This window comes from Magnolia sinica, chromosome 4, assembly GCF_029962835.1.
Source record: "Magnolia sinica isolate HGM2019 chromosome 4, MsV1, whole genome shotgun sequence".
Classification (NCBI taxonomy): Eukaryota; Viridiplantae; Streptophyta; class Magnoliopsida; order Magnoliales; family Magnoliaceae; genus Magnolia; species Magnolia sinica.
Window position 1 is genome coordinate 67,828,174 of NC_080576.1, and position 17,320 is coordinate 67,845,493.

General features: G+C 37.7%; 1 protein-coding gene across 2 annotated transcripts in view; it reads right to left on the reverse strand.

The window, feature by feature from the left end:
* The window catches only part of LOC131243192 (calcium-dependent protein kinase 29-like), a 62,283-nt gene that overhangs the window by 25,372 nt on the left and 19,591 nt on the right, over nucleotides 1-17,320 (reverse strand). Inside the window, exons 3-7 of one of the 2 annotated variants that reach the window (XM_058242358.1) lie at nucleotides 16,657-16,809; nucleotides 12,520-12,635; nucleotides 12,270-12,437; nucleotides 12,066-12,193; nucleotides 8,910-9,009 (exon numbers count right to left, since the gene is read on the reverse strand). In XM_058242358.1, coding sequence (XP_058098341.1) covers nucleotides 8,910-9,009; nucleotides 12,066-12,193; nucleotides 12,270-12,437; nucleotides 12,520-12,635; nucleotides 16,657-16,809 — 665 coding nt within the window. The remainder of the gene's footprint in view (nucleotides 1-8,909; nucleotides 9,010-12,065; nucleotides 12,194-12,269; nucleotides 12,438-12,519; nucleotides 12,636-16,656; nucleotides 16,810-17,320) is intronic. The other variant, XM_058242359.1, reaches the window with a different exon arrangement.

A 17,320-nucleotide genomic window follows, 5' to 3' on the forward strand; every position in this document is an offset into this window, starting at 1 on the left:
TATTAAACGCAAACTCGACTGTAGGTATAATGATGTCCCATGTTTTGGTGTGCTCTATATCCCTCCTAAGGGGAGACTCATCCGGTAGATCATCAGGACAGACATCACGAAACTCATCCACTACCGGAATGGCCTCAGTGGGTAACTCTACACTAGCCTCTGGTGCACTCTATCCAGCCACAAGGCCACACATGTTGTACTCCTCAAAATAATGATCTTGATGTCCCTCATGGGGTGGGTGCACAAGTGCACGCCCATAACTGATTCCTTGGCCAACTCCATTCATTGGTCTATCCTCCTGGCCACCTGCCTGAGATTGAACATCTACCCCAATGTGTGTGTGAGTGGGGGGGTGTCCCGACGGAGGCCTTTAGTTGGGTAATGCACACATCAAATTGATCAAAGCGTTGGTCTATATGTTGTTCCAAGCGCTTGCCCACAGACTCGATCTGCTGGGATAGTTTGTTTAGTGACTTTAGCAGTTGCTCCATGTTTAGAGTAGGGTGCAAACCAAAACCATGACTCGTACGTGTGGGCATACACTTGCTAACTTCACCTAAAGACTTTCTATGATGACTATATGTAACTAGATAGAACTAAATGATGCTATGAGACTCTATATGAGGGAAACTACGCAGTGTTACTAAAATCCAGTATCATAGCTGGCAAAATAAGGGAATAACAGAGAGTTACAGCAATGTGAATTGTTAACTCCCTGCTAACAGAAATTTCAGCAACTAATATCAGGGACTACGGGCTTCTAAACAGCTATATGTGATGAAACTGGATGCATGAAGGACTCCAAACAAACTAACCCTAAACATGTAATATACTCCCTTATGAGAACCCTAAGCTCTGATACCAAATTTGATGCAGGACATGAAATTTAAATATGATATGCAAGATTTCAGGCTCAGATCACACTAATTCAGAAACAATAACATAAAAAATTCCATGTCCCACACAAAAGTTCAAACATTCAAGCTAGGGGAATCAGTGTAGGTCCAGGCCTACATAGGCTAGGACTAGATCAGTAAAATTATGGACCAAACGATGCTCAAAGGGAAATAGAAATCATCCACACATGCAAAGTAACCAGTCCCTAATCCAAGGGATTCACGAATTTCAATTCAAGGAACCCTAGGGTGAGAAAATGGGCAAATAAATTGAAGATAATGCAATCTAGGGTTAGGGTTTATGAAAAACTGGTATGAGAGGGAAAAATAAGAAGAAAATCTAAACTGGAAGACAGTTCCCACGCGCGGACAACAATAATGGCCCAGACGCATATGCGTGTGATCATGGCCGCACGTGTGTGGGGCCCACTATTCAGAAAAAGGCCACCTTGGCCCTAGTTGGCCAGGGATGAACTCCAAAACCCCTAAATCTCAGCTCGATCTGATGCACGGTTTGTGCGTGGTGTTCCACCGAAGTTTCAACCCTCCTGCAGAGCCAGATTTTAGAAATTTGCTGTAGAGAGAAAAACAGCTGCAAATGGATTTGTAAATGGAATGCTTGTAGGAGAAGAGAAAAATGGATAGAAGAAGGTGAGATATATGGATGGAAGAGGGTAGGGACGGATGAGGATAGATGTGGCTTCGCACCACGGTAGTTAACCCTTCGAAAATGGAGGGCTTCGCACCCGCTTGAATTTCTCCACAACTCAGAAACTCAGAAAGTAAAAAAAAAAAAAAAACACGCAGGAATTTTTATTAAACTTCAATGAAATCAAAAGAACTACAAGGGGTGCCTATTTATAGGGAAAACCCTATACCCCAAAACTTGTGCCATGTGCGCAACCTATTACTTGGCGATGAAGTAAACTAAAATGAAAACCAATCAAAAAAATCTAAAGCGTTCATGATATTCTAAATAATATAAATAAGCAAAACCTAAAGTATGAACTTAATCTGACTAGTGGGCCACCATCATAAGATCCCATGATGGGTTTTTCGTGACTATTGGGCCCACTCTTGTGAATCAAAACTTCGTCTTCTAACTAGGAGGCCCTCCCTAGACGTCGTCATCGAGCCAGATCGGCGGTGGGGCCCTCCTTCGTACATACGTGCTAATGGGTGGCATGCGTGCCCGTGATGTCCCCATCACATGGTTTGAAAATTTTCATGGGGTGTTAACCACGACAGACTATTCTCAAAGCCAATATGACTCCTCATTGTTTATTCTCAAGTCTAATTCAGATCTTGTTACTTTATTGGTCTATGTTGATGAAATTCTCATCACAGGAAGTGATGCTTAAGGAATTGCCGATCTCAAATCATTACTTCACTCCTCATTTCATATGAAGGATATGGGGCCGTTAACATACTTTTGGGGTCTTGAAATTTCTTGTAATATTCAAGGTTATCTCATGAGTCAATGGAAGTATACCTGTGATTTGATCAAGCTAGCAAACCTTACAGATAACAAGACCCATGAGACTCCTTTGGAATTGAATGTCAAGTATGGAAAAGATGATGGAGACCTTCTCACCGATGTTACATCCTATAGGCAGCTGGTGGGGAGATTATTCTATCTCACTATGTCTCGTTCCGATATCTCATATGCAGTTCATGTTGTTAGCCAGTTTGTTGCAGCACCTTGCACATTGCATTGACGGCAGTTCATCGCATTATTCGATACCTTCGAGGTACCCTCAACCAGGTGCTTCTCTTTCCATCATCGCATGATCTACAATTATCTGCTTACTCTAATGCAGATTGGGCAGGTTGTTCCATTTCACAACGGTCCACCACTGGTTATTGTGTTTTTTTGGGACAATCATTGGTTAGCTGGAAGTGTAAGAACTAAGAAGCAAACCACGGTATCTAGATCCTACACAGAAGCCGAATACCGTGCAATGGTAGAGACCTGTAGTGAAATTACTTGGTTTCAGGGATTGTTGACATGACTTGGGATCCATTTGTCTGTGGCGACTCCATTATATGCTGACAATCTTAGTGCGATTCAGTTGGCTTCGAATCCAGTATTTCACGAGCGCACTAAACACATTGAAGTTGACTGCCACTTTGTGAGAGAAAAATACACGGCTGGAATCATTTCTCTTCCTCATGTCACATCAGAGCTGCAACTTGCTGATTTATTTACCAAAACTATGACCTCATCTCGTCATAGGTTTCTTCGTGGCAAACCGATGTTGGTTCATTATCCCACATCAGTTTGAGGGGGGATGTGAATATCATGTATATGAGTTACTAGAATATTGTATATATGAGTTGTTAGGTGTAAAATACCATGTATAGAGAAGCTTTAAATAAGCTTCCTTTTATAGCCTTATAACGTGGCTATTTAAACCCACCTTTGGGTTGAAGAAAGTAAGAAAGACAAAAGGAGTAATTCACTAGATTCTTGAATTATCAAAACAAGTGTTAATAGCTGAGCCAGCTCTACCCTGGCAAATGTATTTTGATGGTGCTAATCGAATTTCATGTGCAAGTGCTCGAGCGTGGTGATTTACTCCCATATACCATTATGTTGGGTACCACATGTACAAACAACGAGGCTGAGTATAACACTCTTATCATTGGATTAGTAGTGGTGCAAGAGATGAAGATACAGGTCATACAAATCTTCGGAGACTCAAAGCTATTGATAAACCGATTAATTACCGAGTTTCAAAAATCGAAAGCCAGAATTATTTCCTTATTGTCGTTGAGCTAGAGTGTTGTTAGAAGGTTTTCGTGACCCACGCAAGAAAAAGTGGAAGCTAATGCGTTGGCTGATTTAGCTACAACAATTTCATGTCCTTTTAGGAGCCCACTTCAGGTAACTATAGAAGAACAAAGATTCATACTGCCACTCAAGCTTCTGACTGAGGCGATGAAATCGCAGCCAGTATCTTGTCTAGAAATCATAATCGATGAATGGCGGCAACCATTTATAGCCTACTTTTAGTATGGGATCTTACCAGAAGACCCATCATTTAAAAAAAAAAATACAAATCAAGCAAATGGAGAAAAAGTTTGTGATACATAACGAAGTTTTATACGGAAGATCTTACAGTGAAATGTTATTGTGATGCTTGGATACAAAAGAAGCCGAATATGTTTTATGAGAAGCCTATTCAGGAAAATGTAGAGCCCATCAAGCTGGTAGAAATTTGTTTCATCGTGTACACCATATAGGGTATTATTGGCCATCCATGTTCAAATATGCAATATCATTCGCCAAGCGATTTCAAGAATGTCAGATACATGGTAACATTATACATGTATCGCCGGAAATTTTACATCAATTTGTGGCTTCATGGCCTTTTGCAACTTGGAGGTTGGATGTTTGGCCCTATCAATCCTCCATCTTCACGAGGACGTCAGTACATCTTAACAGCAATAGATTACTTTTTTTTCTAAATGGACAGAAGCCATTGCATTACGGAGCATTAAAGAAAAAGATGTAACAGACTTTATTTGAAATGCGATTATATATTGACATGGAGTTCCACAAAAAATTGTCACCAATAATGGTACTCCATTCAAGAATAAGAATATGGAGAAGTGATGTGAAAATTTTAGAATCAAACACTCCTTATCAACACCCTATTATCTAGCAACTAACGGGTTAGCAAAAGCTTTCAACAAAACAATAGTTAGAATTTTGAAAAAATAATAATTTGACGCCAATAATAAACGAGACTGGGACGAAAGATTACAAGAAGCTTTGTGGGCTTATCAAACTACCCATCGTACAACAACGAAAGCTTCTCCTTACTCCCTAGTATGTAAACATATGTACATGTTCCTCCCTCCCTCCAAAATCACTTTGTCGGCCTGAATTAAATGTCTGAACCACATGTAAATGCGCCCCACAAACAATCAGCAAAATTTTAACGGATAAGCATCAACTCTTAATGATTTCTTATTGTGTGGCCCGCCTAGCTCATGGATTGAGATGGCTTTTGGCTCTAGATATAATAAATAAGGGCAAATTTATTTCCTAAACTTCCAATTAATGGCATGGAAAATGGACACTGAAGATTGAGTGGAGAAAAAGGGTCCAATCATCATCTTAAAACATATATTTAATAGATCCCGCTTTGCATGATTATGATTCCAAAGTAACACTTTTGTATGATGATTCTAACCATATGATCTATGGCTCCTAAACAACAAATGGTTGTAACAAATTCCACCCCATTCACAGAGTGTCAAGATCATCCGATTGTTGTGATTCTTGCACATTGTATGATTGAGATTTTATATATATATATATATATATATATATATATATATATATATATCAGTGTTTTGAATAGCATTCGTAGCATAGTGGTAGCGAAATCTTTTGTAACATACACTATAGGGGTTGAAGCGTATGCGTACCACATGTAGTGTCGTAGCGAATGTAGCATACGCGTAATGTAAGCTACGCTTTAAAAAAAAAAAATGATAATTGTATTTTGTACTTGAAACTCTCAACCTATGGGATTGTAATTTCTTTTCATACTTGTGACTTATGGTTTCAATTAGACGTTATTAATTAAAGTGGTTTTCTTAGAAAGTTGTTGATGTGATAATAATTTGATTTGGTTTATATATGTGGATTGTCTTTTGATAAATGATAATTAATAAATTGCTTGAACATGCTTAATACTAGGAAAAATGAATCATCTTTTAGGCATTTATATCTACATGTGTGTGTATTCTTACTATGTATCATTTTTTCTTGTTTTTAAATTAAAAATATAAGTATCGTGTAGCTTACGATACATGCTACAAAGGGTTGAACGCTACACAACACGTTCCCGCTATTTAAAACACTAACATATATCTCTGTGTGTGTGTGTTGACATAATTAGGCCATATCGACCACAATGAGTACACAACTGCACCACGAACAAGGCTATGGCCAACATCCCAACCTCCTCATCCAGTGGCTTTACCTCTTCCACTACCAATATGATCATAATTTCCAAATCTGGTCACAAGAGCAGATTTCTTAACCAACGTCGATCCATTAACTACACGATGCTTCTCATCTCATAAAAGAAAGGGATACCATTTAAGGAGGTAGAATAGGGAAACCAAGAATCTAAGCCCGCACAGATTCAAATTCAAAATTAAGACCGGCTAACAATATGAATATCCTTTTCCTCTCAATACTTTATTTATATGCCTTTGCATATGTGGTACAAACAAACTAGAGATTATCCAAAAAAGATAATTCCTGCCACAAATCACACATCTTAACATAATAGTACAAAATTAAACGCTCCTCCCATCTCAAATTCCCATTCTCCTAGTAGATATTATAAATCCAAGCCATATTATTCTAATTGGCATATAATTCATGGGTAGTTAGCCAAATTTCACATGCAATAGGTAATAGGAAAAGTCATTCTCCAACTTCTAGTTCCATAGAATTCATAAGCCAAGACATAACAAGCAAGTTATTTGATTTTCAATTTCCATAAGGATCTGACATAGTAGGTTCTTATACACTGACATTTATATATCTTAGCTTCTATTTTCCTCCAATAAACATCTCAATTGCTTTCAAACACTAAAGATAATTACCGAACTTAAGCTTATGGGTTGTAATCTCGAACCCAGGGTTCTCAGAATGAATAATCAATCGTTCCATCTTAGAGTTGATTTTATCTATTATCTCAAATGTAGACAAAGAAGACATTTAAACCCAACAAGTCTCCAAATTTCACCAACTACAATCCAACAAACATTATAATAATCTCAAACAGAATACTTAAGAACCAAAAGGAATACTCAAAAGGCAATAAATTTAAAAAGAAAATTCAAATCAACAAATTACCTAGAAACCAAAAAAGAGGGTAGTTCTTACGGCTAAATTACTAAAGAAAACAAATCTAGGAAAATCTAATGTTACCGCAAAGAGATTATTATAAATTTGGAAGAAAGATGCCCAAAAATTGGTCCAAACGATAATGACCAGCAAAACCTTATTGCTACATCCAGATTCAATAAATCTAGAAGAAAAACAATCCAAAAAAATCTGAAGAATATGAAAGTTCAGCAAATCAAAATTAGTAAACCTGTTTTTTAATCCAACCAAAGGGAACAAATCAGTTTAGAATACACAATAAGACCCTACTATTGTTTCTGATAAAACACAACAGCCTGAAATATTCAAAGACTTCCAACAAAAACTTCAACAAGATCTCCAAGACACCACAACTGCAGGACCACCCCTCACAAATGACATACAATCAGTGATTAAAAGGTTAAGACTCTCAAACCAAGAAAGATTATATGAAAAGAAAATAAGAGGAGATCATAAGAAATCAAAATATAAGACTCAAGATATAAGAAACCCTACGGACCTTCTTCCTCTTATACCATGTTTAGGAAAGAACGAACTTGGGAAGAAAAGAAACTTAGAGAGGACCGAATGTCTAGCCCTCTCTCTTTCTATATTAAGTGAACAACATAAACTAACCTTAGAAAAAATGGTAAAAAACGAACAAAAGAAAAGGAAATAAAAGACAACTAATAAAAGGAAAATAAGAGGCCCATGGCCCGAGGGCTATGGCCCAATTATGTCAACAAGACACACACACACACACACACACACACACAGAGGGAGAGAGCCCAACTTGCACAAAGCTTCAATTGACAAGTGGCATGGCTAATTAATTATCTAGACAATCCATTCACTCACTCCACTAAGGACAAGCCAATGTGCAAAAATCACACTAACCAAATAGACATCAGATCAATCGCATGAAAAATGGATAATCTAGATCGAGCAAATAAACAAAATAGTTACATATGATACTATTCTAACATCCATTCAATAGACCCCACCATCTACTCCACTAAGGACAAGACAATGTGCAAAAATCACACTAACCAAATAGACATCTGATTAATTGCATGAAAAATGGATAATCTAGATCGAGCAAATAAACAAAATAGTTACATATGATATTATTCTAACATCCATTCAATAGACCCCACCATCGACTGCTTATGATTCCAAAGAAGCACTTTTGTTTGATGATGCTAACCATCAAGGTGTTCCATATCCGTTACGATACGCCCATAAAGGCCGATACGTATAGGTAACAACCACGACCGTTACGCGATACAAGGGTGAAACGGGACAGTTAATTTTTTAAGACCATATCAGCCGTTACGGTGGTCGTAAAGGCCATTATGGGGCATAATGACCGTTACTCCCGTAAAGGGCGAAAAACAACCACTTCTTTTTCTATTTAAATAAAAATTTCTCATTTTTTCACTTTTCTCATTCCAAAAAACTATCCTAGGTCATTTTATAATTGATTTCGAACACTCTTACTATAGTTTTTAACATTAAAACCGTAGATTAAAGTGATTTGAGCGAATAGAACCTCCAAGGGTCATTTAAAAAAAAAAAAAATTTGAAAAAGTAGTATTTATGCCTTTTTTTTTTTTAATTTCTAGTTCTAGTGCTTGATTATGATGTGTAAACATTAAAGACTTATAATCATGTTCACAAATTCACTAGACAGCCCGATACAACACTCTCACCAAATAGTGGACCGTTAGACTACCACAAACATGTTCAAAACAAAAAATGAATACATATTTGGAATATTTACATTATTCTAGGTTTTCTAGATATTTTTTCAGAATTTTTCGGACAAATTTAAATTTTCAACCGTTACGGGGTCGTATCGGCCGTTATGCCCCCGTATCAGTAATGGTGGTGACTGTTACGGCCACCATTACCGATACAGAATACCTTGCTAACCATCCAATCTATTGCTCGTAAAAAATGAACGGTAGTAAGAAAATGGCCCACATTTGAAAGGTTAAGATAATACTATCAGCATAATTCTTGGTTTTTATTTGTTTTTATGTTATTTATTTATTTGTGTGTGTTTGGCCATATGTGTGTCTGTGAGGACAATTTCCATGCAAAGATCAACTTACGTTATCCGTGTCAACATCGTTGATGACCTCATCAATAGCAGCCTCGTCGCCCATCCCATATTGATTCATAGCTTGTTTCAATTCATCTCTTGTGATAAACCTGGTAAGAACAACAGTAAGTAATAGACAAACCCTTCCATTCCAATTCAATTTGTTCAAACAACAAGCTCGCCCTTTTTGTTTCAATTCAAACAATGTTGTATGTATTAGTGTGCATTTTAGAACTATATTGATCAGAATTCTAGTTTCAAATCCCTTCTTCAAGTGCCAAACACGAATGCACCACACCAACACTACACTCTATGTTGTATCGAAGATGTTCAGATAATCCCCTCAGTGCATGTGTTCTATCTCAAAAATTAAGGTCAAGTTGGTAAAACATGAATATTGAATATATAGAACATTGGTTTCTATTTTTCGATCTAACCAGATTTTTAAGGAACATTCACCATGAGGACCACCCTATGGATGCAACAAATCATGCACACATGCCATTTAGCATGTATGGTGCTTTTGTGTTGATGCCTGAAGACGGCACATCCAGAATTGGCAGTCAAAAAAAAAAAACCCAATGGAATTAATAATAAAGGAAAACTAACTAGTGGTTACTATGTGTGAACACCCTCACAAGAGCCATGCATCCACTTGCTAGTATTCTGTTGCAATGGGATGTGGCATTGACTCATGAAATGGTGCAATTGACTTTGGAGCCGCCCGTACCGTAGTATGGTCTTAACTTTATGGGATTAGGGATTTTCTTCGGGGAATACTCTAGTCCTAGATAAACCAAAGGTAGAGGCTACTCAGTTACAACCATGTCTCTGGAGACGGTGCACTCGACATTGATCATGATTGAGGGGATAATTATGGTAGGAGAGTAAATGGAAGTAAATGCTACCCAACTACAATCAAGACCATGGAGACGGAGTGCTCGACATTGATCATGATCAGTGTTTTAAATAGCTTAGCTTTAATGCCACGTAGCTCATGAAAATGGCTCAAGTCACATGTAGCATATGCTATATGCTAATTTTGCATACGCTACACACTACATAGCCTATGGTACAAACTACATAGCTTACACTACAAGTTATTTCACTAGCACATTAAAATCAATTAATGTTTCTGATGAATTGTTACATTTTTCATTTTTTTAAAATAAAAAATAGTTAATCTTTTCAATGATTTTAGTTAAATAATCTAAGCAGTTGTATTAAATCAGTTAGATTACTCTTTCTTTACCTTTAGGGCCTGTTTGGATTCATGAAAAGCATGACAAAGGAAGTAGTGTTTCTTGGGAAACCTTATTTCCCAAGAAATTGTGGGAGAGGGAAAAAAAAAAATCTTGTTTTCTTTTTAACCAGATTTTCGTAGAAATTTAGTATCTATTTTCAAGTTTGTTGTTTGACAAAACAAAAACAAAAATCTTTAAAAAAAAAATAAAAAATTAGGTAGTCAATAGCATATGTCGCATTAGAACATGTGGCACATTGTAGGATGCTTAGAGATGAACAATGGCACATATGGCATACACGGCATATGTGAGCACTTGAAGCTGAATTGTGGCATGAATGGTATATGTGAGGTGCTTGAAGTTGTATAGTGGCACAGGCGGCATGAAAAATGCATTGGCACATTTGACATGTGAGCACTAAATCTAGATGACAGTACTTGTGCACATTCACACCATTTGCACATGGCATATTTGGAGAATTGAAGATGGACAATGGCATGTGTGGCACATTGGTGCATGTGGGGGACTTTGCATGTGAGGCACAAGTAAGATGAATGGTGGTAAATGGGGCACCATAGCACATGTGGGGTGCAAGAGAAGATGAATAGTCACACATATGGCACATTACCACATGTGGGGATCTTTACACATGTGAGGCACAAGAGAAGATATGGCACATGTGGCATAGTGGCACGTGTGGGGCATGACCGAAGATGGACAATGTCTCATTTAGCACATATAACATATGTGAAGCAAATGGATAGTGGCACATTTGAGCTTTAACCCTTGATTAACCTATTTTCCTTCCGTTGTGAGAAAATGTGTTTCTTAAGGGTGGAGGTGGGACAATAAATTTATTTATTTTCCAAGAAAGATAGTATGAAATGATGTTTCCCACAATTTCCCACAAAAAAAAAAAAAAAAAAAAAAAAAAAAAACCCTTAACAAACAAAGGAAAGTAAGTTTTATGGGAAGCATTATTTCCTTTCCCATGCTTTCCATAAACCCAAAAAGGGCCTTATATTTAATCTTAGTGTGTTTTCCTATTATTTTAAGCTATGTTTGGTTGCACCAAATGTCATTAAATTTCATAACAAACTAATTTGGTGCCAACTGTCATGAAATAGCATGATATTTGCGCAACCAAGCACAACCTCAATTATTGCAGGAAAAGTAAAATAAAAGGGAAAAATCCAATTGCTTCTGGTGGGAAGTCAACTGTCATGAAATAGCATGATATTTGCGCAACCAAGCACAACCTCAATTATTGCAGGAAAAGTAAAATAAAAGGGAAAAATCCAATTGCTTCTGGTGGGAACTCTCTCTCTCTCTCTCTCTCTCTCTCTCTCTCTCTCTCTCTCTCACAAAGCCACCAACCCCCTTCTGAATGAGGTTTGCAGCACCTTTTTATAGAGATGCCAATGAGAATTCCCACCAGAAGCAATTGGATTTCCGCCAGCTGCCAAAGTTCAAATCCCGAGGTTGTCTTCTGCCATGACCCCTCAGGATTCGAGTTGGCCAACAGATAGTGACAATTGGATTCCCACTTTTGCACCGAACTCGAATTCTGAGGTATTCTTGATGAGTTGGCAGCTCTAGCATGATTGGTGTGCTCTCAACATGCTCTCAAAGTCAGCTTTCCTTACTAGGAAATCAAGCGGCATAGATTCCTCCTATCACAGGTGGGGTGTCTACACTAAGCCACACACACACACACACACACACACACACACAAAAAGGCCTGAAAATGGTTGTGTTAATATTTAGAGTAGTTTCTTGTCTATCACCATCCACGGAAGGGTACCATATGAAATGTCTACGTCACTGACAACCTGGCCTAACATGAACAGAATGCTGGCCTCAACAAAAACAGAGCTAGTCCAGACCAATAAGTAATGGGACAGCAGAAATCTAATTCTTACCCACTTCCATCCTTATCAAAGAACCGAAAGGCACTGTAAATATTTTCTTCTCTCTCTATTCTATGCTGATGCATAGTGGCTGTAATGAATTCGTAGTAGTCAATACTCCCATTTTTGTCAATGTCGGCCTGAAAACATACAACCAAATATCTCATCAATCATGGACCTAATTATAACCAATTGTGGAGCTACAAAATATGTTACCGCATCCATCAGCTCCTTGACTTCTGATTCGCTAAGTTTTGATCCTAATCTGGACAACCCGATTTTCAGCTCTTCATATGTAATTGTACCGCTCTGATCGGTGTCCATATTTTTGAACATTTCTTTTAGATTCTTGATTTCTTCCTCAGAAAGATTTTCCGCAATGACCTTAAAAAATCCACAAGGCACATTGATGATCAGTGCAATGCAGGTGAAAAGAAAATACACATGGGTGGGGTAACTGACTGACCTTTAGAGCAAGTTTCTTTAGCTTGTTCATTGCCCTGAATTGCTTCATCCTAGTCAGCACCGCGCTATCAATAGGTTTGTCAGGTGCTTCACCATCCTCTCTCATCCATGGATGCTCTGGTTTATATATCAAGATAGCAATTATATAAAGGTTTTGGATTAACAAGAAAAAGAAGAAACAATTTAGATGGGAATAAAATAAGTTCATGTGTTGCATTCATGTACACACATATGCCAAAAGCATCAACTGATGATGCTTGGGTGGGGTATAATTTTTCAGGAAAAGTGAAATTTTGTCTGTTCTATGAACTTTAAAGCTCTGTTTCTCACGCATGGGTAGGGGTGTCAAGTACAGGTATGGATACTACAAAATCTCAGACTACACGGGCATAGTTTTATATTTAATGTTTTGGTACTTCCTATGATAAAGGATCCCTATAACCAGTTGCGCATGTTCAAATGTAGCCCAGCTCACATGTGAAGTGTGCATGAAATCTGAGCCAGGCAAAAGCTAGTCCACACCTAGAGGTGTACACGAGTCAAACCGAGTCGAGCTTGGCACAGCTCGGCTCGGCCACTAGCTGACCCCAGCTCGAACTCAGCTCAGCTCGGCTCGGTTCGGTCAGCAGCTCGGGCCAGTTCAAGCCGAATTCGAGCCGAGTTCACCTATGCAGCATTTTCACAAACACATGGACTGCACTTTCAAATTCTCACTGTATGTAAAACAGCAGCAATGGTTAGGTATTTCATCAAACACCTTGTAGGCAACATCAAAATCAAGAAAAAAGGGTATTTGTTTCATATACATACCTTCCTTGCCACCGGCCGACACTTCATTGAGTCATTTCATCAAACACTCGGTGAGCAACATCAATATCAAAGTAACCGAGTCACTGAACTGGTTTGATCCAAGTTCAATTGGAGTTGGGGTTTGATCCGAGTTGAGTCGAGCTCGTGCAAGCTCAAACTCGGTTCAAAATTTTTTCAAGCTCAAAAAATCAGCTCGACTCGGCTCGAACTCAGTTTCGAACCGAGTCGAATCAAGCTTTTTCGAGTCGAGTCGAGCGAGCTAACCGAGCTAACTCGGTTCCTGTACAGCCCTACCCACACCATGAAGATTGCCCAGCATGAAGGTAAGGCAATCCTGGTCCGCCCATCAGTTGGGCCAGACATGTAAGTTGACTCGGTCCTTTGTCTGGTCTAGTTTATACCATACATTGTGGCCCTGCACAATGTTTAAATTATCTCTAATATTATCGAAATATCCCCGATATTATCTTTATCTTCAGCTCAACGATACCGATAACACTGATAGCAATACCAAAAACGCCGGTAGTATAAAAAATTCCAGGTATTAGCAATGTATCGCTAAGTATTGCCAACATATTAATATCACTAATGTAATCATCAATATTTTCAACTATGTAAATTCTAGGTGTTGCTTGTATTGTCAATGCATCAATGTCGCCAATATTTTCAACTATGTAAATTCTAAGTAATGCTTGTATCATAAGTGTATCGACGTTCGACGCCAACGTATTGATATCATCAAAATTTTGTTAATTATTAAAAAAAAAATATATTTCATTTTTTTTTTCATGGGCACATGATTGTATGTAGTATTCAATTTCTCATTGATAATATTGATAATGTCTCAATATTATAGATATCGCAACACGCACGATATTGAGACCACAATCTTTCGTTTCCTTTCCAATTGTTGATGATTTCTTGATGAAATATCATATGTTGTTGATAATTTGCAATATTGATGGACGTTTGGATGGATGGGATGATGGGATGGTTGTACTAATTTCTTACAACAACACATGCTTTTAAGGCCCCATTAAATGGCAACTTGTTATGTATGCATTCTTTTTGCAATTTTTTTATTTCTGAATATGCAAATATGTACATTTTAACATCTCCTGAAGTTTTGCTGAAAATTCCACCATTTTCCCTAGGTTTCCCCACATTTTTGGTTATCACGATATCATTGGCGATATCTATATTGTTTCTATATCCCTAGCCAACAAAACTTGTAGCGATACCGATACTTAGAACACTGGCCCTACATGATGGGAGGACTGGCCCAATTCTTACATAACTAGGTCTTCATGGTAAGACCCACTATAGGCATTGTTTAGAGTATCCCTGATATTATCTCTATCTCTAGCTCAACGACACCGATAACACTGGTAGCAATACCGATAATACCAATAGTATCAGAAATTTCAGGTATCCGCGATGAATCACCAAGGTATCGATATTGCCAGTATATCACCAATATTTTCGGTCGTGTAAATTCTAGGTGTCGTTTGTATCGCCAATGTATTGAAATCTCCAATGTATCACTAATATTTTCAACTGTGTAAATTCCAGGTGTCTCTTGTATCGCTAGTATGTCAGCGATATTTCGATAATATCTCCAATGTATCGATATCACCAAAAATCTATTTACTAAAAAAATCCATTTCAATTTGTTATGGGTGCATAGTTGTGTCCAATGATCAAATTGTCAACAATATTGTCAATAACACAACACGAGCAATATCGAGGACAACTATTGTTCGGTGTATCCCCAACACTATCAAAATATCCCCGATATTATCTTTATCTCCACCTCACCAATACCGATAACACCATTAGCAATACCGATAATACCAATAGTATCAAAAATTTCATGTATCCGCGATGTATCAACAAGGTATCGATATCGCCAATGTATCACCAATATTTTCAATCGTGAAAATTCTAGGTGTCGTTTGTATCACCAATGTATCAATATCTCCAATGTATGGCCAATATTTTCGACTGTGTAAATTCCAGATGTCGCTTGTATCACTAGTCTGTCGTAATATTTTGATAATATCTCCAATGTATCGATATCGCCAAAAATCTGTTTATTAAAATTAAAAAATAAAAAATAAAAATTCGTTTCAAATTTTTATGGGTGCATTGTGTGCAATCATCAAATTGTTGACGATATTATCAACAATGCAACACGGGCAATATCACGGCCTCATTCCTTCGTCTCCTTTTCAATTGTCAACGATTTCTCAGCAAAATAACATGTGTTGTCAATTTTATGAAATATTGATAAATGTTTGGATGGAAGGTAGGATGGATAGATGGGATTGACGAAATGGTTGGAATGATTTCTTACAATAACACATGTTTTTAAGTTCCCCATTAAATGGAAACTTGTAATGTATGCATTCTTTTTACAATCTTTTTATTCCTAAATATGTAAGTATGTGTATTATATCGTCTCCTGAAGTTTCATTTAAAATTTCCACCATTTTCCCAATGTTTCCCAACATTTCCAGTTATTGACGATATTATCGGTGACATCGATATTGTTTTTGTATCTCCGGTTAGCGAAACTTGTAGCGATATTGATACTTCGAACGCTGACTATAGGTAGGCACAGTAGAGTTTTCTACACATGTTGGCAACTAAGACAGGTTGCATTCATGGTGTGCCGTAAAGGCCGTTACATAAAAGTAACGGTGGCAACCGTTACAAGTTACGGGGTCGTAACAGCCATAACAGCCGTTATGGAAAGAAAAAAAACAAAAGACTAGTAACCACTATTAACGGCCCGTTACGCCCCCTATAAAGGCCATAATAGCCCCATAATGGTCTATTAGGGGGCAAATACAGGTTGATTTTATTTTTTTTTATTTTCAGCGTAACAGGACAAATATAGGTATTTTGGGTTTTTTCATTTTTTATTTTTATTTTTTAAAAAAAAAGTGAACGTAACATCCATTACAGGGGCCGTAACAGCCATTACGACCCATATCGTAAAGATAATAGTGGTGGTCGTTATGGCCATTGTTACCGCTATGGAATACCATTTGAAGTTCACCATTAAACCATTTTGTAGGTGATGACTTCTCATTTTCTAGCAGACGTAGTAGATGGTTTAACATATTATGGAAAAAATTTGTAGAAATATTTGGGAGCTGAGCCATATTAAATGCAAATCCCATACATTAGTGTCCTGTTTGACGTGTCACAACAGATCTAAAGGATCTAAGTATCAAATGTTAAACCATCAGCAACAAGACATCAAGGCCACTACAGAACAGTACATGAAAAACCAAACTTTAAAATACATGCTTGCACTCACCAAGGACTTGGGCAGATGTGATACGCTTTTTCGGATCCTGCATTAACATCTTCCTTATGAGATCCTTTCCATGATCAGATATAGAAGGCCAGGGTGCGCTTTTAAAGTCAATTTCACCTTGTAAGATAGCATCAAATATACCTTTCTCTGTCTCTGGAGTTGATTTAGTCATCCAGGTATCACATTCAACAATGGAAGGTTCAAAAATACAGAAATATTAGTTTCATGAGAATCCTAAAAAAATTTCTAGAAATACAAACCAAGAACTTCATTAGTCCACCCCTACCTCCATATGTACCTATACACACGATCACAAGTGGTAACATAATACTTACAGGCATCTAGACTAGCATCAAGTGGGCCGGCCCCACTAGGCACATGATCTGGTCCAAAGATCAGGCTGTCAACTCATCGTTGAGCACACATCGGAAAACAATGGATCATAGGGATTGTTGATGGTCCACATTCAACTAACATGTGACCTGCCGAATGACAGGACAAAAAAGATCTTTTGGCCAAGTCGCGTACCCTATGTAGCATACCTGATGACTACTTGGATGACCACGAAACATGTCCAATTGGAACAAGTGGCCATGTGTAGAAGTGTAGTGAGGACAGTGCAGGTGGGCTTCTAGTAAAACTCCCAACACTTAGGTGCCGCTTG